Here is a 25,103-nt window from a genome sequence, read left to right as displayed (position 1 = left end):
GCAGGTCCGCTGCTGGTTAGATATCGAATTAAACTCCGTTCAATCAACATACATGTTATAGAAACTATAAATCCAGTAACATCAAACCAAATTTTCTTATTTTATATTGGAATTATTGAATCGCATATTAGAAATTATCAGATTACAAAATGGAACCAAATTTCTAACTGTACTATATTATCAAATCAATGCAATGAAGATTTTATAGTGATAGCTTAACTTAATTTACTCCCTCGAAAGAAAGGGCAAACTCTCTCGAGAGAGAAAGAGTGAACTCTATCTCTAGGATAAAACCCTACCGAACTTCCGGTTAATCTCTGCGTCGAAGCCTGGTTATCATCATCGATGGCAGAGGAAATCACCAATCTCTATACTCAATTGGATATCCGTGACGATGAAAAGAAGCCTATTGACCTAGGAACCCTTCCTGTTGGCGAAGAGGAAAATAACCTATCGCTAATGCTGGTTGGAAAATTGCTTACACAGAGATCTTACAACATCGAGGTGTTCAAAAAGACTATGACTAGTATTTGGGCTCCTGTAACACCCTAATAATTCTCTCTTTAGAACCTGTATTAACCTGTAATAACTTGTATTCACCTGTAAATACTTTTAATAACATGTGAGAGAATTACTGGCGTGCTACCGCCACGTGTTCAAACGTTAAGGCTGGTTTTAGAAATCAACTGCGGAAAACTAACTTAGTTTTAAAAAGAATATAAGTTTCAAAACTAAAAGTCAAAACTCAAAGTCTTACAAGTTGGAACCATAACGACCCTTATTCAAAATCTAGTAAAATAGGAAGTAAATGGAATTAGAACCAAAATAAAATTCAATCTATGATATAAAATAAACTAAGTGATTAGCCAACGCTCCACTCAAATCCCATCACCCTGATTCAATCAGTTTATGCAAAAACCTGTGGTTAATCTGCTCCCCAATTTTACAAGTGTAAGAATTGGATCATTACAGGGTCATTGAAGGCGAAGGCCATGACCAAGAGAAACACACAAAAGCACGCAATCAACAACGCTGAGTACATACAAGCTACGAAATATAATAAAGAGTCTTAGCATGATACTATCAAGCATTCCATACACTCACAATATAATCATTGACTCGAACACATGACTCAATTGTTACTTATTACAAAGTTTCTCTAAATAGTATTGATCACTTCATTAATTTAAATGGATTAAGCAATAGACCGGGTTGTCCCCCTGTGCACCATTCCGGAACATTAAATAAGAAAACCCTATGCCTCCTTTCGGAAGACATTAATAAACATCCAATGGCAGACGGGCACGACTCCGTGGCCATAGCTAGTATGAGATCTCATCTAACTCATTATAATTTTAAAAGAATTTAAAATAAGAGACTCGTAGATCAGACGGCCTCTGAAAAGTACACGGCTAATACCCCATGAACCCCAACCCTTGTTTGTCATTACTCTAGATGTGCACAAATCTAGAGTTTTATTGCTCATCCTTCTTGCACTTTACGTGATTTACCAGTTTAAATTTGGTGATGACTCATATGCAAGCAACACAACCAATCATACATCAATCATTCAAGTTTCCAATTCAATTCTTAATTTATCAGTGACAAACAACATTTATTATTGAAACCTTTAACTACCTCGGTGTATAAACACCTTAAATGCATAAGGCACCTCAAATTCTCAACTTTGTCTTATAAGACTTTAATTCTACCTTTACTCATTCCATTTCAATACAGATGAATAAGTAATTAAAATGATTCATTCCATATATATATATACTTGTAGCTTGCTTCTAAGCTCTCTTTGCAAAATATTTCATAAATAATGCTCAATAGGAAACATCAATGCAATTTCTCATACATGAATTAAAGCAATCATCACATTTATCAACAATCAACTTATTACCAAACAATTTCAACCAATCCACAAGTCTCCTAACATAAGTCCTTAAACATGCTTCTAAAGTCAAGGTTCTTTCTATACTTGTACGTACCTTGAGTACGCAAGTTGATTGGCCACTTTAAGGCTAGAAGTCACCCTCTACGAAGTCCTCTCCTAGACAGAACAACAATAGCTCAATTAATACCCAAGCAACATATATTACAGCAATACTAAACTATTTTAAAATCCTTTAAATCATTGAAATAATGCCCTTAAGTTATTCGCAATAGCCAAAGTTAACAATTTAGTACTTGAACTATGAGTTTATATGCTAAAAATCATAAAAGTATAGCTTACAGCATAAAATTTCAGCACTTTGAAGTAAAATTATAAATCTGAAAATTTAGTTTAAAATTATAAAACAACCGCATAAACGTTTTCATTTGAAATAATCGTTATATAGCACGTTAGTATGTTGAGAACTTGAAAATCCATCATAAAACCATGATTTAAAGCTATTTAAACTAAGATTAAAATCAGAAAATTTAATTTAATAGTAAAGTGTATGAATACAACAATCTAAACTTGAAATATATAATTATAATTTAATTAGTTTCATAAAATTCAATTAAACCTTCGATAAAAATCGAAAACTGCACGAAAACCATACTTAGAAGCTGAATTTGGCCACGAGAGGGTGGTGCTCACTACTATAGGTAGTGAGTTTTGATTAGAGCATCGTTTACACACGAAAAACACTATTTTTTTTGCGAAAATCAGACGAGTTATAGTCAAAACGCGATTAAAACGTGATTAAGAAAATTTTCGAACGGAAATTCAGAAATTAGTTACGAAAAATTAAGAACTTGCTATCGAATTAAACATCATCATAGTCATAGCAAAATCACAACAAAATCATGCTCAAATTAAACAACTTTAGCAACACGTTTTTAAGCCCTAAAACCATGAAAATCAAGTTTTAAACCCTAATTTCACAAATTATGAAATCTGAATATTAATTATATGCTTAACATATCATAAACTCGATAAATTTGCAATCTTTCACAACTCAAAAACATAATCAAAATATAATAATTGTTAATCAACGAAAAATTCATGTAAAGATTAAAGCTTTGAAGAATTTAAACAAGAAAAGAGAGGAAGATAGAAGAGAAGGGGGAAATGGAGGAAACCGGTGGTGGGTTACTGGTGAGGCAGCAGCAGCGCAACAGAGGAAGCAACAAATTTTTTTTTTTACTTTTTTTTTTTTTTTTTTTTGTTTGTGAGTCGTGAAAGGAGAAGAAGGGAGCAAGGGAAAGGGAAAGGGAGTAATAAGGGGAAGCAGTAGAAGGCAATATACGAGGGTTTTGAGAAGGGGAAATAAGGAGCAAGTTTCCTTAATTATAAATGTGAATGAGGAGAAATAAGGGGTAAGTTTACTTAATTGAAATAGAAGTATGGGTTTAAAAAAATTCTTGTTTTTTTTTTGTGAAATCTTCCCAAAAATATTTTTGCATAAATATAAAATTATTAAAAATATTCGTATACATAAAAATATATTATTATTATTTACTAAGAAAAATATGGGGGATTACAGCTCCGATTCATGGCCTTGCTATTAGGGTTCTTAGCCCTAATCTCTATGCTTTTCAATTCTTCCATTGGAAAGATTATGAAAAGGTCTTGAAAGGACGACCATTGTGTTTCGATAATATGCTTGTCCTCTTGAAAGGGATTGATGGAGACGAGCAACCGGAAGATGTCATTCTCAGGAATTCTCCCTTTTGGGTTCGTATCAAAAATCTTCCCTTTAATTGCCGAACTGATGCGCATGTTAGAGCTATTTTAGAGGGTATGGGAGAAATTCTTGAAATGGAAGATGATATTCTTGGTATTGGGCGTTACCGAAGAGTCAAAATAATGCTTGATACATCTAAGCCCTTGAGGCGCTTCCAGATGATCAAGGATCGTCAAGGCCGAGAATTACAGGTTAACTTGGCCTATGAAAGGCTTCCATTTTTCTTTTTTGCTTGTGGCATAATGGGACATGCCGAGCGAGATTGCCATAATGTTGAGGAAGAGAAAAAACAAGAACAATTGGGCTGGGGAATGAACCTTAAAGCTACTCTTAGAAAGGGCTTGCTGAAGGAATTAGAAGAGTTGGAGAACCTTAAGGCGAACATGAAGTTATCTTTCACACCTAAACCCCATCAGGAAGAGAGGGGAGAGAGAAGGAATAGCAATGCAAGTGATCATCTGGGCAGTGAACAGATTACACCATCAGAAACTCGAATCATAGCCCCTCCTCCTACATCTCAGTCATCAGCCCCTATAGTGTTGGAGGAACAAGTCTATGTTTTTGGTGATCACGAAACATCTAATTCTTCACAAAATGTGGAGCAGATAAAAATTCAGTCCTCGAATTCTATACGGGCTACATCAATAGGGGGCGTACTTGGAAGAGAGTAGCTCGTGCTCAGACGAATGAGAATGATGGGACTACTACTCTTCCTATTAAACGTGGCTTGGAGGAGCTGGGTGTTGGAGAGATGGATACGACTGGTGAGAAGAAGGAAAAATAGAGTGAGGGGGGAACTATGGAAATATCTATGGCGACGGTGATTGGTTTAAGCCAATCCCGCCTCTCGCAATATAATGAGTGTACTATGTTGGAACTGCCGGGGTTTGGGCAATTCCCCTATGGTTCGACAGCTTTGTAGGTGGAGCAACAAATTTTCCCCTGATATGATTTTTGTATCAGAGACAATGATTAATAAAACAGAGGTAGAGAAAATTAAAGATCAATTAGGCTACCCAAATGCTCTTGGGGTGTCAAGTCGAAGCAAGGCAGGGGGGTTATGCTTATATTGGAAAGAGGGGGTGGACTTTAATCTGATTTCCTTTTCTCAAAATCACATATGTGGAGATATAAGGAACCCGAGTGGGGAGATTTGGAGGTTTGTGGGACTTTATGGCTGGCCACGGGAGGAAGATAAACACAAGACGTGGCTCCTAATCCGCAACTTGGTTTTTGAGGGGGACATTCCTATTCAGATCGGAGGTGACTTCAATGAAGTTTTGACGTATGATGAGATTGAGGGGGGTGTGGAAAGAGAGAGACGAGAGATTGCAAAATTCCAGGAAGCAATGGATGATTGCAATATGAGGGACTTGGGGTATGATGGTAGCTGGTACACTTGGGAGAGAGAGCTCTCGGTGGATAACAGGATCAGAGAACGACGACTAGACCGTTTCATGGCCTCTCAAGCTTGGGTGAACCTATTTAGGAGTTATAGGGTGGATCATCTGATGCGGTACCGCTCCGATCACGCCGCCATTCTACTCTCCCAGAACACGACTAAAAGCACCAAAAAGAAGAAGAAAAATTTCAGCAAGTTTGAAACTAGCTGGCTACTAGATGAAACTTGCGAGATCACTATAAGAAAGGCTTGGGAAAATCTGTGGGGGAGGTTATCCTTGATAGAATTGCAGCTGTGGCTCGAGGCCTTGGAGCGTGGAGTTGTAAAAAATTCCACAAACTTGAGAAGCAGATTGCTAAGGCAGTGGAGGCCCTCCACATGGCTCAAAAGAGGAGGGTCTCGGCTAGTAGCGTGGAGGAGTGTACAAGGCTAGAAAAAAAGCTTGATGACTTGAATGAAACGCTGGAAGCTTACTGGTACATTAGGAGCAGAGTTGTAGAGGTCAAAGATGGAGATAAAAATACTAAATACTTTCATCATAAAGCGTCTCAACGGAAGAAAAAGAACTTCATTAGGGGTATTTATGATGCTGATGGTGTATGGCAGAGGGATGAGAAAAGCATTGAAACGACGATCACCAAGCACTTCGAACATATTTTCACCTCCTCGAACTCGACAGAAGACATCATTCAAGAAGCCCTTAGTACCATGAGCCCAATGATCTCGGAAGATGCAAACAGAGAGCTCACTAAACCCTTTTCAAAAGAGGAAATCTATGGCGCCCTCCAACAAATGCAGCCTTGCAAAGCTCCAGGTCCGGACGGTATGCATGCAATTTTTTACCAGCGTTTTTGGCACATTATTGGTGATGATATTGCTTTGTTTGTGAGTAACATTTTACATGGCTCTTGTTTCCCTAGCCATGTGAATAAGACTAATATTGTGCTATTTCCAAAGGTAGATAAACCTACTACTACTGCCGAATATAGACCCATTGCTCTTTGTAATGTTCTCTATAAGCTTGTTTCAAAATCGATTGTGATGAAATTAAAAAATATTCTTCTTGAGATTGTGTCGGAAAATAATATTGCTTTTGTTCCTGGCCGGCTAATTACTGATAATGCCTTGATTGCTCTTGAATTTTTCCATACCATGAAGAAAAGGTGTAAGGGAAGAAAAGGATTCATGGCCCTGAAACTCGATATGAGTAAAGCTTATGACCGGGTTGAATGGGGTTTCCTGCGACGACCCCTTCTCACTATAGGCTTTGATGGTCGATGGGTAAACCTGGTGATGGACTGTGTATCCTCGGTTTCTTAATCTTTTGTGATTAATGGGGAGGTTTGTGGTACGGTGGCCCCCTCTAGAGGTCTCCGACAAGGAGACCCCCTATCACCGCATCTTTTTATTCTGGTAGCTGATGTCTTCTCTAACATGTTACAGAATAAAGTCCGAGAGAAGAAACTGCATGGAGCAAAAGCTAGCCGGAAAGGACCAAAGATATCTCATCTTCTCTTTGCTGATGACAGCTTACTTTTTACCAGGGCAACTCGTCAGGAATGTCAATCGGTAGTTGATGTACTCAACCAATATGAACAGGCATCCGGACAGAAAATTAACTATGAAAAGTCGGAGGTGTCCTTTAGTAAAGGTGTCGAAGCCGATTGAAGAGAAGAGCTGATGGATATTCTTAGCATGAGACAGGTAGATAGACATGAGAAATATCTGGGAATCCCTACACTAGTGGGTCGGTCGAAGAGAGTTGTGTTTAAAGCTATACTTGACAGAGTTTGGAAGAAATTGCAGGGGTGGAAGGAGAAATTCCTCTCAAGAGCGGGAAAGGAGATCCTCCTTAAATCAGTAATTCAGGCAATTCTTGAAAGGAATGGTGTCCTTCCAACAAGTGTATTATTCTGATAGAGGGTTCAGAATTATTACAGAGCTAATTCTTCAGTAAGGTCAAGTGATCAGAATGCCTAGGTGGAGGCCACTTCCGGTCAGTAATGTTAAGGTATAATTAATATTACAGCTTAATCTTAACTGAACCCTTCGGGTCGAACCCAATCGAACAACCGATCCGAGACGACGAATTAATCCGAAGGATTTAATGAGTCATCGGAGTTTTACGAACACAGACGTCGGATATCGAACCTAGGGCGTCGAGGCCGAGCGTCGCAAAATCACAAGCAACAAGTTCGAGCATAGCTGTAGCATCACATTGGCCTAGACATGTGAAGTGCTAGGCTAGGCTAGCTCATCGCAAGCCTAGGCGCACCATGTGCATGCTAGGCGCACCATGGTGTGCTAGGCGAGCCATGAGTTCTAGGCGCACAAGGTAGCCCATCGCAGCAGCATGCCTGCGTATGTGCATGCCTTCGCATGGCACAGCACCGCAACATGCATGCTTGGGTGCCTAGGCACCATCGCAGGCCCCTCGCACAACACTATCGCATGGCTAGGCCAGTGTGTATGTGCGTGTGCGTGTAGGGCATCGCAACAGCAGCACTAGTCTCGCTCAGTGCGTGTGCATGCATGCCATCGCAATATCACTAGCACAGCACCAAGCATCGCATGCTTGTGTGTGTGGCTAGCGAGGCTATGCCCAGCATGCGTGGCTCGCTAGCAGCACGCATGCTGGGAGTGCGAGGGCGTGGGAGTGTGAGTGCCAGGCCAGCGCCAGCAGCTAGCAGCGCCTAGCACTAGCATGCAGCAGCAGCATGAGCATCGCCCAGCACATCACGCATATGCTGGCTGGGGTGATGCGGGGATGCTGGCGTGCTAGCTGGCTGCCAGCCCAGCACCCTTGGTGCCGGTTTTGTGAGGAGGTGGGGACCAACCTTGGGCAAAGCCTTGGGGAGCAAGGCTATGGTCCCCCCCACCAAACCTTGGGCCTCACTCACCCCTCTCTAATTACGCCACTTGTTGCGTTGTGATTGGTTTAATTATTTATTTAATTTTAGAATTAAATAAATTGTTAAATTTACCAACTCTCCCACATTGGTGGGAGATTGGAAATCAAGGGTCCATTTCCCTATGTATTTGGGAAAGAACACACTTGAGTGGAATTGAAAAGGCAACTCTATAATTGAGTAAACCTTGAATTCGTAAAACTCCAAGTTTATAATTTGTCCGGGCCTTGACTAACCTTCGAGGCTTAGGACGATCGGGTCGGGTTCGAGGGTACGATCCCGTTGGAGGCCTCGCATTATCAAGGTTGAAGTAAGAGCTCGATGTAAGAGCGAAGCACGCGTCGAGGGTATAATTCTTATCCTTACTCTTAATTGTGTTTTAATTATGTTTTGCTTGTATTAGTTGCATTAATTATGGGGGCGGGTCTTGGGGGGTTTCATTCCGCGTAGTGAGGGTCACTACGAAACCCTACAGCGGTATCGGAGCCATGCTCCTTTTAATTTTTGCAATTATTCATTAATTAAGGTGTTTTAAAGCAAGATTTAAATTCTGGTTTTGTTTTTCTAATTGGATTAGAAGCTAGTTTTAATTAATTTTAAAACTCGTGTTTTTTCTCGTTTTGGCTGTTGAACCCAGATTTTTGCTCTAAAATAGTGTTTTTTAGGTGAAATCGACATTCTAAAACAGATTCAACTCTTTTTAAGGGCTGTCCAGAAGCCAAATTCGAACCAGAAACCCAAGTTTTTGGGGTTTTTTCGTTTTTCATCGAAAATTTTAAATCTTTTAAAGCCTTGATTAATGCAAGCATTACAAGGTTAGATTAAATGCATTATTGCATCCCTAATCTACTGCTATTTTAAATACTCTTAAGCATAATTATGTAGTTTTAATTAGTGCTTGAGTTGATATGCTATTTGTCACACAAACTTGATCTTTCACAATTATGCAAATAAATTGCATTAATGTGTGAATGTTTGATGTGAATGTGTAATTTCAAGTTCCTAAGAATGTTAAAGATCTAATCTTTAAAAGTTTAAATGATTGGAACTTTAACCCTAAATTCCATGATTGAACAAAGTTTGGATTTTTTCATTTTTGGTTGATTAAAGTCCATGAAGTTCAAATACTTGTGAGTAAAATTTTGATTAATCTTCATATTGGAAGATGTAATCTTGTTATTTTACACAAGTATAAAAGTTGGAAAATTTTATCATTAGATGATTAATTTATTTTTCCAACTCCCATTTGTCAAATCCATTATTAATTTGCGTATTGGTTAAATTAATTATGGACATAGCTCTTTTCAATTTTAAGCATAAAGGAAGACCTTAATTATTTCAAAAGAAATTTTGGATGATTTAGGCTTGTGCACCATTAAAATTGAATTTAATTAAGTTGGACTTATTTTATTTTCATTTTTCCCTAAATTAATTCTAAAATAAATTTAGATTAATTTAACGTCGCACGTAAATCGAGATTAAAATCCCGAGAAATTTGCACGCAAATTGAAGTGAAACCCCAAGCGTCACCAAGGCTAGCCGGGCTGCCCAGCAGCCCGCATGTGGCTACCTATGGTGTGCACAGGGGTAAGCATCGAAGCGTGCTGCTGTGCGATGCTATGTGGCGGGGAAGCTTGGGCTGATATGCGTGGGGCAGTGGCTGGGAGCTAGCTTGCGAGGGGATGTTGTTGGGCAGCATGACAGCAAGCACTAGCCCAGCGCACCACTTGCTGGCAGGCGCCAGCATGCGTAGCATGCTAGGCAGGCTGCTGGTGCTAGCAGCATGGCTTGCTGTGCTGGGCGTTGCATGCACCACGCACTATAGCACAATGCATGGGCTGCCTAGCAGCCATGGTGCGCACCCACTAAGTAATTGTGTGGGCTATTTTGCTTAATTTTGAGCTATGTATTTTGCGAAAATTTTGCTGGTTTTAATATATTTATGTAATTTTAACGAGGTTAAAACCTCGATTTTTCAATTTTTTACAAAATTTTGACAAATTATGGGTTAAGCCAACTTAATTAATCTGATTGATTAAGTATGGATGCGGAATTTAGTGGGAGCTTAGTTAATTACGTGAGCATATTTTACTTTTAGAAATAATGGATTAAACAACTTTGACTAGTTTTAATTAGGCGCGTTAATCGGATTAACCACCTAAGTTAGTTACTAGTTTTGCGTGTTTAAATTGTGTATTTCGTAATATGCATGGGCCATTCACAAATAGTGAATGGGTGAATGAAAGATTGTTTTCAAAATAGGTTATTGAAAAAGGCAACTAGTGGGACCCGACTAGGATAGAAAATACGGACTGCGTTCCGTTATGTATTTTTGTAAATCTAAATACGGTCTACGAACCGTTAAGTATTTTTGTACTTTAGATTAATCTTAGTCGTAGTAGCTAGTTATTTTATTTGGCAAAGATGTCTCAAGACGGCGTTTCGAGAAGACGAGCCAAGATGAAGACCCTTGAAGATTTGAAGATTTCAAGGGGTCATGCTAGTTGCCAAATGCATCAAATTTATGCTTTATATATATATTATTGTTATATATGAATGTTAGATGCATGTCTAGGATTTCAAATGTTGCGACGATTAGTTAAGTTCACTTAAATCAACCAACATAGAAACTCTAGGTCCCTTAATAATATTGAGCTAAAATTTGTCGTTCCAAGAACAACACTTACCGGACTAATGCGCGTATGTGATGGGCTACGCCAAAGCGAGGCATCACTACTTCCCTAGGAACGTAAGGTATACTAGGTATACAAGTTGTCTTGGTTAAGCTCAACGATATCAGTAAGGAGTCCTTAGATGTCGTGGCAAAAGAGATAAAATGTCAAGAGGGCATTAGATGCGACATTTTATCAAACCGAGAGTAGCTTAGAGCTATTAGCAATTGGATTGCTTACCTTAAGATATTTAATGCTAAGACAAGACAAAGCATGCTTAACCATTTCTTGATCTTTGGGATCTCGGAATCATTTTATTCTCGTCCAAAATGGACAAATTTATCAATGCATGGATAAAATGCTCAATAAGATTGAAAATTTGCATGAACGCTTTTAAATTTCAAACTTATTGGTTATATGAATGTTTTTTTATTTCAAATTCTTTCAATTGTAGAACAATGTCTGCAAGTAACTCAAACAACAACCATGTGTGCCCGAAACTCCCCGATAAGTTGGCTATCAAGCTTAACTTAACAAACCTTGAAGAATGAGAAGAGGAACTCAGGAGAACTCTCCGGAATTGTTCCAAGGAGTATGTTCTGGATACTTCCCTCCTAACCCTCTGTACCAAGAAAGACTTGAGTGATGAAACTTATTGTGCATGGTCCAATGATTGCAAATTAGTGTCACAACTCATGGCTAACTCCATCCCGGAAGAATGGAAAGAAAAACTTCCTCTCTCTTTTCCGGACTTATTCCTTGGAGGACTAAGGGATGTTGTCGGTGTGAGACTCTCTAAGAGTTTCAACGACAACAATGATGGACTCTTGTTTGAGGTGACTAGGTCACTTACAGACATGAATGTGAAGCCATCAGATCAAGGTTGTCTTGCTAAAGAGAGGTACCATCTTTGGTCTACAGTCTGCAACACTAAGTTGAGACCGAGTATGCCCCTCCGACCCCATGTGGCAAGAATGACTAGGCTCTTCAAGCACATGGAACTCCTCGGAATTCCATTAGAAGATGGAATGGCTGGTCATATTATGCTCACTTTACTCCACTCAGGATATGATGCACTAAGGGCATATATTTCTGAAAGAAAGGAGACACATTCTTTGAAGAGTGTGGTGGAGCTACTTCACCGAGCCAATTCATTTAGGGCAACCAAAAGACCATCAAGGAGGAGGGATTTCAAGAACAAGGCGAAGATTCGTTGCTTCTATTGTGCAGGGCAAGGCCACTACAAACGAGAATGCAAGATCTTTCGCAAGGATGAGGAAGAAAGGAATGTTCCGACTACCTCATGTATCTTCCTTAATCACTTGTGAATTAAGCTTATCATAGGTATTGGATACCAAGTATGACTCACTCTATGTTGCCTTTTTAGGGAGCAAGTGAGAATCTTATCAAGTGTTGGTGCAAGGACAAGTAGACGACGAAGATGGTTTTTCGGTCGTGCTTGCATGCACTATTTTGTCTATGACATGTAATTAAACTAATCTTAGTTTCATCATGCTTTTGAACATACTATGATCTATGGTGTTGGACATCTAGTTATTTTAAATGTAAGACTTTGACAATAGTTGTTTCAAACTTGTCTTGCAAATATATATGTTCAATGGAAATTGCATGTTTTACATATGATTAGACAAGAGTTGATACCGCTAACTAAGACCACTAAGAATTCAACTTCGTTAACAAACATTAGAAGATATGGCTATATCTACTTAATGTCGAATAAATCTGAATCTTTTGAGAAATTCAAAGAATTTCAGAAAGAAGTTGAAAATCAACTTGTCAAGAAATTTAAAGCACTTCGATCGGATCGAGGTGGGGAATATTTGAGCCATGAATTCGACGATCACTTGAAAGAAAACGGTATTCTTTCAGAGTTGACACCTCCCGGAACTCCTCAATGGAATGGAGTGTCCGAACGGGGGAATCGAACCTTGTTAGACATGGTTTGATCAATGATGGGTCTTAGTGAACTTCCTATCTCTTTCTGGGGACATGCGCTACAAACCACGACACTAACACCAAACCGAGCTCCGTCAAAAGCTGTTGAAAAGACTCCATATGAATTATGGACTAAGAAACCTCCTAGGTTGTCTTTTCTCAAGATTTGGGGATGCGAAGCATATGTCAAACGATTAATTTCGGACAAACTTCACCCCAAATCAGACAAGTGTTTCTTTGTGGGTTATCCAAAAGAAACCAAAGGGTATTACTTCTACAACAAATCCGAGAACAAAGTATTTGTTGCTCGTGATGGTGTCTTTTTGAAGAAGGAACACCTTTCCAAAATGACAAGTGGGAGGAAAATCGAACTCAACGAAGTTCGAGAGGACGAGAAACAATGTCAACCTGATAAAATTGACAGGCTAAGTGCTTTGGAAGCAGCTGAGAAGATTGGTCAAAATCAAACAGACAATGTAAATGCTCAACCCATTACCCTTCGTAGGTCGCAACGGCAAAGATCTTAACCAGACAGATACCTTGGTATTGTCTTAACCAATGATCAAGACATCCTAGTAATGGATGACGATGAGCCAGCGACATACAAACAAGCTATGACGAGCCCCGACGCTGCTAAATGGCAAGAAGCCATGAGATCCGAGATGGACTCCATGTCTGAAAATCAAGTCTGGGACTTGGTGAATTTGCCCGAGGGTTACACACCCATTAATTGTAAATGGATCTTCAAATTGAAGACAGACAAGGATGGAAATTTATCGATATACAAGGCTAGACTGGTGGAAAAAGGTTATAGACAAATCCACGGGATTGACTATGATGAAAGTTTTTCACCGGTTGCAATGCTAAAGTATGTACGGATTATCCTAGCGATTGCTGCACATTACGATTATGAAATATTGCAGATGGATGTCAAAACCGCCTTCCTAAATGGGATAAACTGTGTATATGACACAACCAGAAGGTTTTGTTGATCCAAGCAACGCTGGAAAGGTATGCAAGCTTAAGAAGTCCATTTATGGACTAAAGCAAGCTAGCAGGAGTTGGAATCTGCGATTTGATGAAGCCATCAACAAGTTTGGTTTTATCAAGAATCCAGATGAATCTTGTATATACAAGAAGGTCAGTGGGAGTGACATCGCATTCCTAGTCCTATATGTCGATGACATACTGCTCATTGGAAACAACACAAAATTACTAGAGTCCGTAAAGGGCTGGTTGGGAAAGTGTTTTTCAATGAAGGACTTAGGAGAGGCACAGTACATATTGGGCATGAAGATCTACAGGGATAGATCTAAGAGGATGATTGGATTGAGCTAGAGTACTTACATTGATAAGGTACTGGCACGATTCCACATGGAGAATGCCAAGAGAGGGCATCTACCCATGTCTCATGGCGTAACTCTCAGCAAGAAACAGTGTCCACAGACACCTGTTGAGCGAGAGAGAATGGATCAGATTACATATGCTTAGCTAATTGGGTCGATCATGTATGCCGTGATATGTACCAGACCAGATGTATCGTATACTTTAAGCGCTACGAGCTGATACCAATCCAACCCAGGAGAGGCACATTGGACTGCGCCCAAGAACATCCTAAATTACCTGAAAAGGAACAAGGATAAATTCCTGGTTTATGGTGGCCATAAAGACTTGGTTGTTGAAGGTTACACCGACGCTAGCTTCCAGACTGACAGAGACGACTTCAAGTCACAGTTAGGATACATATTCTGTCTGAATGGAGGAGCGTTTAGTTGGAAGAGTGCCAAGGAGAGCACCACTGCAGATTCTACAACTGAAGCCGAATACTTGGCTGCTTCAGAAGCTGCTAAGGAGGTTGTTTGGATTCGCAAGTTCATCAGTGAACTTGGTGTTGTACCGTCCATCAAGGGTCCGATAGATCTCTACTGTGACAACAATGGAGCTATCGCTCAGGCTAGAGAGCCAAGAGAGCACCAAAAAGTCAAACATGTCCAAAGGCGATTTCACATGATAAGGGAATGAAAATCTGAAGGTGAAATCAGAATTTGCAAGATCGGCACGGATGATAATGTGGCTGATCCTTTGACTAAACCTTTACCTCAAGTGAAACACAGCAAGCACATTGAGGCAATGGGAATCAAGCACGTCGGAGACTGGCTTTGAAATTCCCTGTACATGTGTTTTAATTAAACTAGATGTTTTAATGTAAGACACTGTATTGAAACCATTCATTTATGGAGTAATTAATTTTTATGCAAAATTATTTTTCACTCCATTGTTATTTAATTGTGGTTTAGAATTAAATAATGAGTCCATTCGATTTATGGAAATATTCAAAATAGGGTATCAAGACCATGTCTTGGATAAAGAAACACCTGTTAAGTGAACATTGAATATTTAAATCGAAAATTATCCCTAATCGAGGTCATTTAACTGATGGACGATTAATGACCACTGGAGATTAGTGTTTAGTATGATTTACAGCGCCGTTTCTTGTGCTGCAAGGACATAGTAGTCATAAATCATTTGCACAGGTGCTGGTTTGGAACTGCACCGGATCGACCTATGAGAGTACTTTAAGAGATTTAAAAATGTCATAAGTACATTTCTCATTATAGCTATCGGAACTTATTTCCTCGACCATGAGTATTGTGAAGTTTTCTTGTTTGAGTACTAGTCTCCTTGATGTTGCCTAACGTCTGCCGTAACTGGGGATCATAATGGGAACACTCGGGAGATTAGATCCTCTTAGTAAGAGAAACTTACAGTACAAGACTGGGAATGTCCCCTATTAACAATAGGGAACATGTCTTTGTCGTTTACAAGGCCGCTCGAAGAGCGAGACTGTGAAAATGCATGGCCGTGCTCAGATGGATTTTAGAAATCATCTGCTTATTGACAGTCGAACTCGGAGATCGAGAAACACTTCTGAACGTAATAAGGATGACAATGAATCTTACCTTATAATTCACGAAGAGACATTAAGCGACATAGGAAATGGGCTATACACTGTATGCACACTTGTCCGGAAGGACAAGTGGGAGATTTAAAGGAATGGCGTCCTTCCAACAAGTGTATTATTCTGATAGAGGGTTCAGAATTATTACAGAGCTAATTTTTCAGTAAGGTCAAGTGATCGGAATGCCTAGGTGGAGGCCGCTTCCGATTAGTAATATTAGGTATAATTAATATTACAGCTTAATCTTAACTGAACCCTTTGGGTCGAACCCAATCGAACAACTGATCCGAGACGACGAATTAATCTGAAGGATTTAATGAGTCGTCGGAGTTTTACGAACACAGACGTCGGATATCGAGCCTAGGGCGTCGAGGTCGAGCATCGCAAAATCACAAGCAACAAGTTCGAGCATAGCTGTAGCATCACATTGGCTTAGCCATGTGAAGTGCTAGGCTAGGCTAGCTCATCGCAAGCCTAGGCGCACCATGTGCATGCTAGGCGCACCATGGTGTGCTAGGCGAGCCATGAGTGCTAGGTGCACAATGTAGCCCATCGCAGCAGCATGCCTGCGTATGTGCGTGCCTTCGCATGGCACAGCACCGCAGCATGCATGCTTGGGTGCCTAGGTGCCATCGCAGGCCCCTCGCACAAGCACATCACTATCGCATGGCTAGGCCAGTGCGTATGTGCGTGTGCGTGTAGGGCATCGCAACAACAACACTAGCCTCGCTCAGTGCGTGTGCATGCATGCCATCGCAACATCACTAGCATAGCACCAAGCATCGCATGCTTGTGCGTGTGGCTAGCGAGGCGATGCCCAGCATGCGTGGCTCGCTAGCAGCACGCATGTTGGGCGTGCGAGGGCGTGGGAGTGCGAGTGCGTGCGATTGTGAGTGCCAAGCCAGCACCGGCAGCTAGCAGCGCCCAGCACTAGCACGCAGTAGCAGCATGAGCATCGCCCAGCACAGCACACATATGCTGGCTGGGGTGATGTGGGGATGCTGACTGGTGCTAGCTGGCGACGCTAGCTGGCGTGCTAGCTGGCTGCCAGCCCAGCAACCTTGGTGCCGGTTTTGTGAGGAGGTGGGGACCAACCTTGGGAAAAGCCTTGGGGAGTAAGGCTATGGTCCCCCCCACCAAACCTTGGGCCTCACTCACCCCTCTCTAATTACGCCACTTGTTGCGTTGTGATTGGTTTAATTATTTATTTAATTTTAGAATTAAATAAATTGTTAAATTTACCAGCTCTCCCACATTCGTGGGAGATTGGAAATCAAGGGTCCATTTTCCTATAAATACCAAGGCTTGGGTATTTGGGAAAGAACACACTTGAGTGGAATTGAAAAGGCAACTCTATAATTGAGTAAACCTTGAATTCATAAAACTCTAAGTTTATATGTTGTCCGGGCCTTGACTAACCTTTGAGACTTAGGACGATCGGGTCGGGTTCGAGGGTACGATCCCGTTGGAGGCCTCGCATTATCGAGGTTGAAGTAAGAGCTTAGTGTAAGAGCGAAGCATGCGTCGAGGGTATAATTCTTATCCTTACTCTTAATTGTGTTTTAATTATGTTTTGCTTGTATTAGATGCATTAATTATGGGGGCGGGTCTTAGGGGGTTTCATTCCGCGTAGTGAGGGTCACTACGAAACCCTACAATTCCTACATACCTGATGGGGGTCTACAAATTCCCAAGTTCGATTATAACACATATTCACTCTGCCATGGCCAGATTTTGGTGGGGCTCATCGAAAGGGAATAGGAAAACTCACTGGAAAAGTTGGAAATCCTTATGCACCCTAAAATGTTTGGGGGGTATGGGCTTAAGGGATTTGTCTTTTTTCAACGATGCTTTGTTAGGAAGGCAAGCTTGGCGTCTAATTCAAGCTCCAAAATCTCTCTTGGGGCGTGTTTTAAGGCTAAGTACTACCCTAACACTGATTTTTTGGGCTCCTCTCTCGGGTTGACAGGAAGTTACTCTTGGCAGAGTATATGGTCATCGAAGGCGCTTGTGAAGGAAGGTCTGTTATGGAGGGTGGGAAATGGTTGAAATATAAACATTTGGGGTGATCCTTGGATTGCTGATTCTGAGGGGCGTTTACTTTCTAGCAGGGCCTCTACAAATCTGCGTAAGGTGTGTGATATAAATATAATTGATGAAGATAGAAGAGAGTGGCGAGTGGATGTCATTGAAAGCTGCTTCAATGACAGGGATAGACGAAACATCCTGGCTATCCCTATTAGTGAAACTGATCAAGAAGATGAGCTTAGTTGGGCTTTCTCAATGACTGGGTTGTATACGGTCAAGTCAGCATATATGCTTGGGAAAGGAGGAGATTTTTGACACCTTCCATCAAGCGGGGGTAGAAATCTGGAAAGCTAAAGTGACCCCCAAAGTAAAGCATTTTTTCTGGCGTCTTTGCACAGGTACGCTGCCTACTCGAAGCCTTCTACTTCACAGACATATGATTGATAACGCTTCATGCCCATGGTGTGGGACTGACTTGGAAACCGTGGAGCATGCTCTTGTGGGTTGCTCAAGGGATAAAGAACTATGGGCTGATTATAATGGCAACCAGATGGCGAATTGGAGCTCAGCCTCATGCTTCTGTGATTTGGTGGTAGGCTAGAAACCTTTTGACGATAAGGTAAAGCAACGAGGCATGTTCCTCGCTTGGTGTTTATGGGGGGAAAGAAATTGCAAGGTGTTCAAGAACAAAACCACACCGAATGAAATCCTCACCTAGCGTGTTTTCAGGTATGTGGACGAGTTTGACAAATATACCACCCGTATCTACAAAGCTATCATGCCTATTCCCTGTCGCAGCCCAAACAAATGGTTTGCTCCCCCATATGGCATTGTCAAGATAAACACCGATGCATCCCTGACAGAAGAGGGCTGGATTGGCTTGGGCATGGTTGCTAGAGAACACACAGGGAAAGTTCTCTGGGTTGCAACAAGAAGAGTGAAGGCTTACTGGTCACCTGGGATTGCAGAAGCAAAGGGGATACTTAGAGCACTAAAGCTGGAAGCATACCACAAGGATATAATCCTAGAATCAGACTGCAAATTAGTTATTGATCGTCTGTCAAAAGGAGCACAATTCTCGGTTGAGCTTGATACAGTCATGGGTGATATTTTTTTCATGTGCACATCTTTTAATTCTGTTAGTTGGTCTCATGTAAGACGGGATGGCAATAGTGTTGCTCATTCCTTAGCTAAGCTTGTTCCTTTCGGAGTTGAACAAATCTGGGAAAACACTTATCCTAGTGATGTTGCTCCCTATGCACTCATAGACGTTTTGTCTCTTTGATTAATACAAGCTAGCTTGCCCTAAAAAAAAAATCAATGCAATGAAACTAAAAATATTTTTTTTTAAAAAAAAAAACAAGCTAATGATGAATCAACAAGAGAATTACGATATATTACGAAGTACATACTTTAATTATTGAAGGTGAAGACAAAAATGAGACCTTGAGGAGCGATTGACGACAAAACATCAAGCAACGATTAACAACGACAACCTCAAAGATCTGTTTTATGACGGAGAGCCTATTATGTACACCCGGGTGTACAGATTATTTGCTAATTCAATCAACAAATGATCAAATAATATTTTTACTCATATGTTGATTAAATGAGTAAATGATCCGGGGTATACGGTACACTTGCTCATTTGTTGATTAAATGAGCAAATGACCCGGGATATACAGTACACCCGGGTGTATATAACAAATTACAAGACCTTAAAGCACCGCTAGATGATGACCTCGGAGTATGGATAGTTGATGATGACGCTTTCGGAGTAGCGATAGAAGACGACCTCAGAGCGGCGATTCAATGGTCTATGCTTGGTGATTGACGCATGGAGAGTTGTAAACGGAGGATTGTGACTCTTTGTATATATTAGGGTTTTATTTTTATATTGTAGTTAGGAATTTAGGATATAAAGATTATGAGAGAAAGAGATAATGGAAGGAAGTCAGAGATCTAAAAAGTAAAAGAATTGATAAAAAAAAAACAAAAACAAAAAAAGCTGCTCTTTAACAAAAAATATTATAGATTAAAAAAAAAAACATCTTATAAGAGACCACTGTTCTCTTAATCGTGGTTTCTTTGTCCTCATTCTCTTATAAAATTATTATTTTTAATTAATATTTTCTAACACGCCATCTTTCATTGAAGTGTGGTTTCTTATATATTTTCTAAGAAACCATATATGTTAGTTATATGGTTTATGTACCTAAGAAACCAATTAAGTGCTTTATATGGTATCTTATCAACGGTTCCTTAAGCCTTTTTCGTAGTAGTGTGTGCTTTCTTTTATTAATATTATGCGCTGGAATTCCGTCACAACGTGACACTAGTTAGTACTCACTTGGTTAGCTCCCAAGTGAGGGGCCCCTTATTATTAAGGGATAGTTGGAAGGAAACTCGTTCGATGCGTAATCCAAAGCTATTATTTAATAATTAATATTGCTAGTTATGAGTCAAAGGTAAGTTGACTTGTGATTGTATGGCGAGCATGTTGTAATTATTTTTATTGATGCTAAGATATTCATGTTAGTGTGGTGTATATGTACTCAACTTTTGCTGATTCGTACTTTTGTGTTTGTGATTGGCTTTCCTTTGGATTGGCCCTACTATAACCCATTTATATGGTGAGTAGAGGGGTTGAAATAAAGAGAAAGTGACAGGTACTTGAAGCATGAAGAGCATGAAGGGAATGAGTGCAGAGATTTACTTATTATGTTTTCTTAGTTTTATGTTTTGAATTATTGGTTATTGTTTATGGACTAACATTATTGTGTTTATTTTTAAGTTTGTTTTTGTCATGTTTGAATTGGTTCTAACTTGTGAATAATTTTAATTCTACTTTTGTTTTGAGATTGTGAACTCAAGCTTTATTTTGAAAGTTGATTTTAATTTTTAGACTTCCGCTGTGTGACTTTGAAAATTAGTCTTAGCCGTTATCACGGTGGCGGTAATATTTTGGTTATTTCCTAAAAAGGGTTCTATTTAGAGAAAATTGAGTATTTTAAAAGAAGGAAATTTCCAGGGTATTACAGCCAAGGCCACTTAAAACATTAAGATTGGCTTTCCCAAAATACCCTTAATATACTTTCAACTTGACGATTATACCCTGTCCATGTTTCTCATGGAGAGAAACTTGGCTTTCTTCGTTTTTAAAGTCAAACACAAGTACTCCTTAGATAGAGGGTTAGGGTCTTTTGAGGGAATACAATTAATTTTATGATTGACAAAATATGTTAATCATAAGGGTAAAATATGTTATTTGGGATATCTATTATATAGTTGCACAGTTAAATTTACAACTTTTAATGACAAGCCTACAAACTCTAATCCTTAAATCCTAAGTAGTATTAACTTTCCTATTTTTAATTTTCTTTTTTTTTCAAAAAAAAAATCTATAATCTTAACTTTTTATATCAACACAATTACTTCCCCTAAATATATAATGATCTCCTCATGTCAAATTTGAGAAAAAAAATTAATAACAATAACTGATGATTAATATATTATGTGCTTTAGCACGGATATGCTCTAGTTTTTGTAAATTTACAAGGATGTCCATTAGTTTTAGCTTATTCCTTCAATTCCTCTTTCCTCAATCCTCTTTTTTACTACTTTCTTCATCCTCACTTCTTCTAACTCGACAATGGCGCTTTAATTCTAAAATTTTCGACCTCACTTCTTCACCACCACAACCACCATCACAATCACTATCATTTGCTAGCTCCTCTCCTTTCGCCGCCGACATCACTTCTTTCATCATTTTCGAAAATCAAGCTCAATTGAGGGATGAAGCTTCAATGGAGGACATGGTCACCAAGCCCTTACCCTTTGGGGTTGACCTTCACTTTAATTTCACCCTTCATTCATAGGGTTTTCATTTAAGATCGGGAAAGGTGGGTGGAGACGATTGGGGAAGCTTCAATGGTGTTGATGTCGGCCGGGGAAGCTTCAATGGTGATCGAGGTCGTGGAAACTTTAATGGAGGAAGAAGCAGGAAGCTTTTCAATGGAGGGAGTTTTGATGGCGGTGTCGGTGGAGTAACGGCAAAACGGTCGTTAAATCAGCTGTTATCTTCACTTATGAAGTGACATATAGTATTGTTCTTCAATATTACAATGATTTATTAGATTGACGAATTTCATCAATCATAAAGATTAACTGGGGCTGGCTCAGGTCTTTTAGCTTTTTTATCTGACGTCGGGGCGTTCATTAGCTTTGTCTTAATATGTAAACAAAATAAATACCCTAACCCTCTATCCTACCGCCGACAAGAGCACCCTCCTCTCCACTCTTCCTTTGTTACACCAAAAAAAAAAAAAATCATTCTAGTTTCTCCCTCCTCTTTGACAACAAAATATGAACGAAAAAGTTATAACAACTCTACAACCAAAGAAATACTCAACGAAGAAGGTTTATCGGAATTGATTTTGGCACACCTCAATGTGAGAGCACAGTTTTCTATGCTCTTCTCACATAGGGGTGTGCCAAAATCAATTAAGGATGTGCTAAAATCAATTTCCATCATCTCCATATGGGCACAAATTATAAGGTGGACTCGGTTGAAACGACGTTGTTTTGTTTTTCGCTTTTTCTTATACTATTTTGCTTTCCCTTCCACTGTTTCTCATCTCTCCGGCTATTTCCAATCTACATAATTCAATACCAATCTCTTCCATAAATCAGATAAATTATCATCATTTACACAAATCCAAATCATTGTCCCTTTTATTTTTTATTTTTTTTTTATTTTTTATATATAGAATAATTCTTGTCATTTATTGGTTGGGTTAGGAAACTTGGTGTATTCTGCAAAAATGAACATCTAAAAATGGTGGAAGTACTGATTTCATCCAACATAAATAAAAAGTAGAGAACTATTATGGAACAAGTAAGAAAGTGATTTAATAATGTATTCGCTGCTCTCTCTAATCTGTGAAGTTTAAATCTTCATCTATTTTTTTATTTGATGAAAATCATTACTTACGTTCTAATTAGATGGAATTCTTATCAAGTATTGTTCAGATTTTAAGCAATTGAAATCTGCGATATTTTTTAAATAAAGAAAAGGATATGAAATTGATTGCATTTTTAAGTGGATTTTTTTTGTGTGTATTTAGTAACATAAGTAAGCTAGTCTTATTAAATTTGAATATTTTTTAGTTGAACCTTCAATTTTTTTTTTTTTTTTTTTTTTTTTTTTTTTTTTTTTTTTTGAAATCAAACCGGCAGAGATTAGATTAAAGGAGATTCAAATCTGCCAAAATTAAGAGACTTTGAGGGAAAGGACCTAAACAAACATATTCATTACAACATCTAGCATCCCACCTCGCAGCTTTTTCAATTTTCTTAAATGAACATAACTTGAGTTTATTATGAACATAATAGTTTTAAACAATATAACATACAGTACATGTCTTACTCTTTGAAATTTGTTTGATAGATTTTTTACATTGTTTTGTGTTTATGTATCTAACTAATCTGAGTATAATACTTTCAAAAGTGAGAAAGTTATTAGATTCATATATAAACTTACACATGTCAATTTCGTATTATGAACAACGATTGATGCTCAATTAATTAAATAATCAATTAGTCTATTATGAACCTTTGTTATTTATTTCAAGTTTTGAACATATAATTTTGCAAAATGAGCACTATTGTAGGAAAGATGGACATGTGTATATATTATACTCGGCATTTAGTTATGATAATCATGTTCATTTTTAATATACTAAATGTTCAATTTTTTTATTTTATTTGAAGTGTTAATTTTTTATTACTAAATGCTCATTTCTTTTTTACATGTTCACATTTTTGTACTAAATGTTCATTTTATAGGACATGATCCCACTATTCAATGATATTATGATAATCAAGTTCATTTTTAATATACTAAATATTCATTTCTTTTCCGTATTCAATTTTTATTACTAAATGTTCATTGTTTTTACGTATTCATTATTTTATGAGAAAATACAAGTTTATAACAATTGTTTATCAAGGGGTGTATATGTAAATTACATCTAACTTTGGTTAACTGTTGTTTTCTCTATCCTCTTTCAACCTTTTGGTATTTTCAGATTTTCTCTCTCCTCCTTTAACCGTCAATTTCAATGGTGGAAAGTACATCTTTTTAATATATGACGTCGAACAAGTCGAAATCAATGGAGGGAGAAAAGCTTATCTACCCTTTAGGGTTAACCATGCCCGTTATTCTCACTTTGTTATTTAGGTTTGCCGCTGGAAATGGTGGTGCGAAGTCAATTTTAGTGGAGGAAGGAAAGCTCAGCTACCCTTTAGGGTTAACCATGCCATTAATTTCTCCTTTTGTTATTAGGGTTTTCGTTTAATTTCGCCGGAAAAGCCGGCGAAAATGGAGTCGAGCGGACTTGAAAGAGAAGGTGAAAGTGGACAGAGATTGAAGGGAGAAGAATAAGGTGGGTGGGAAGAAAATATATGAACAAGAGAAAGAAGATGAACATGAAGAAGAAGGTAGGAGGAAGAAGATGATGAATAGTAGCAAACAGAGGGTTAACGGTGTTAACTTTTTAAATCTATCCAACTTGTCATAGTGGCCCATAAACAGTAAATATATATATATATATATATATATATATATATATTTTAATAAAAAAACACAATTTTCAATGCAACTCATTTACGAAAATGCCATTTGATAAATACTTGTTTATCTAGGTTATAAACTGGGGCTTGCTCTTATTTTATTACTAAATGTTTATTTTTATAGGAATATAGGGTGTGATCCAACTATTCTATTGTTATATCATAATCATATTCATTTTTAATATACTATTTTTTTTGATGCATTCATTTTTTTTATTATTACTAAACGATCATTTTTTTTAATTACATGTTCATATTTTATTACTAAATGTTCATTTTTTTTACGTGTTCATATTTTATTACAAAATGTATTTTTTTAAAAATATTCGTAGTATAGGTGTGGATATGTGGTCCACCTAATCTAGGTGCACCATATATATAACTAGATGAAGCCCATGCGATGCACGGTTTTTTCATCTAAGATTTTTAATTATTTAATTTATTGTATTTAATATTTATTTTTTTTACTATAATTTATAATGAATTTATTAAATATAAATAAATTGTTAATATAATATTTTTTCTGTTATTTAAAATCTTTAATGTGAAATGATAAATTTTTAATAATTTAAATCCTAAATCATTATTCATTGTTTTACCATATCTTTTATTTCGATAGAATCACCAACCTCGTCCACAACCAACCTACTACATCAATTGATAAATTGAACCGTGAAATGTTAGCCAAACTGAAATTGATATAAATTAAATTTTTACATTTATATAAAATAAATCAATATATTTACCAATAAATGAAAATTGTTGCGATATAAAATCAAATCTATGCATTGGAATTTTTTCATCATCTCCAAATAACCAAAGCCGTCCATATATTAAGTATACAACATCTAATCATATGCCATT

General features: G+C 38.2%; 1 protein-coding gene across 1 annotated transcript; it reads left to right on the top strand.

The window, feature by feature from the left end:
- The first annotated feature begins 345 nt into the window (after positions 1–345).
- Positions 346–4,351, top strand: LOC110696910. The gene is made up of 2 exons (XM_021874236.1): positions 346–526; positions 3,480–4,351. The coding sequence occupies exons 1-2, from the start codon at positions 346–348 to the stop codon at positions 4,349–4,351; spliced, it is 1,053 nt and encodes a 350-aa protein (XP_021729928.1).
- The last annotated feature ends 20,752 nt before the right edge of the window (positions 4,352–25,103 follow it).

The sequence above is a fragment of the Chenopodium quinoa genome, unplaced genomic scaffold, assembly GCF_001683475.1.
Source record: "Chenopodium quinoa cultivar QQ74 unplaced genomic scaffold, ASM168347v1, whole genome shotgun sequence".
In the NCBI taxonomy this organism is placed as follows: Eukaryota; Viridiplantae; Streptophyta; class Magnoliopsida; order Caryophyllales; family Amaranthaceae; genus Chenopodium; species Chenopodium quinoa.
The sequence above is the reverse complement of the archived record's forward strand: the minus strand, read 5'-3'. Positions and strand labels throughout refer to the sequence as shown.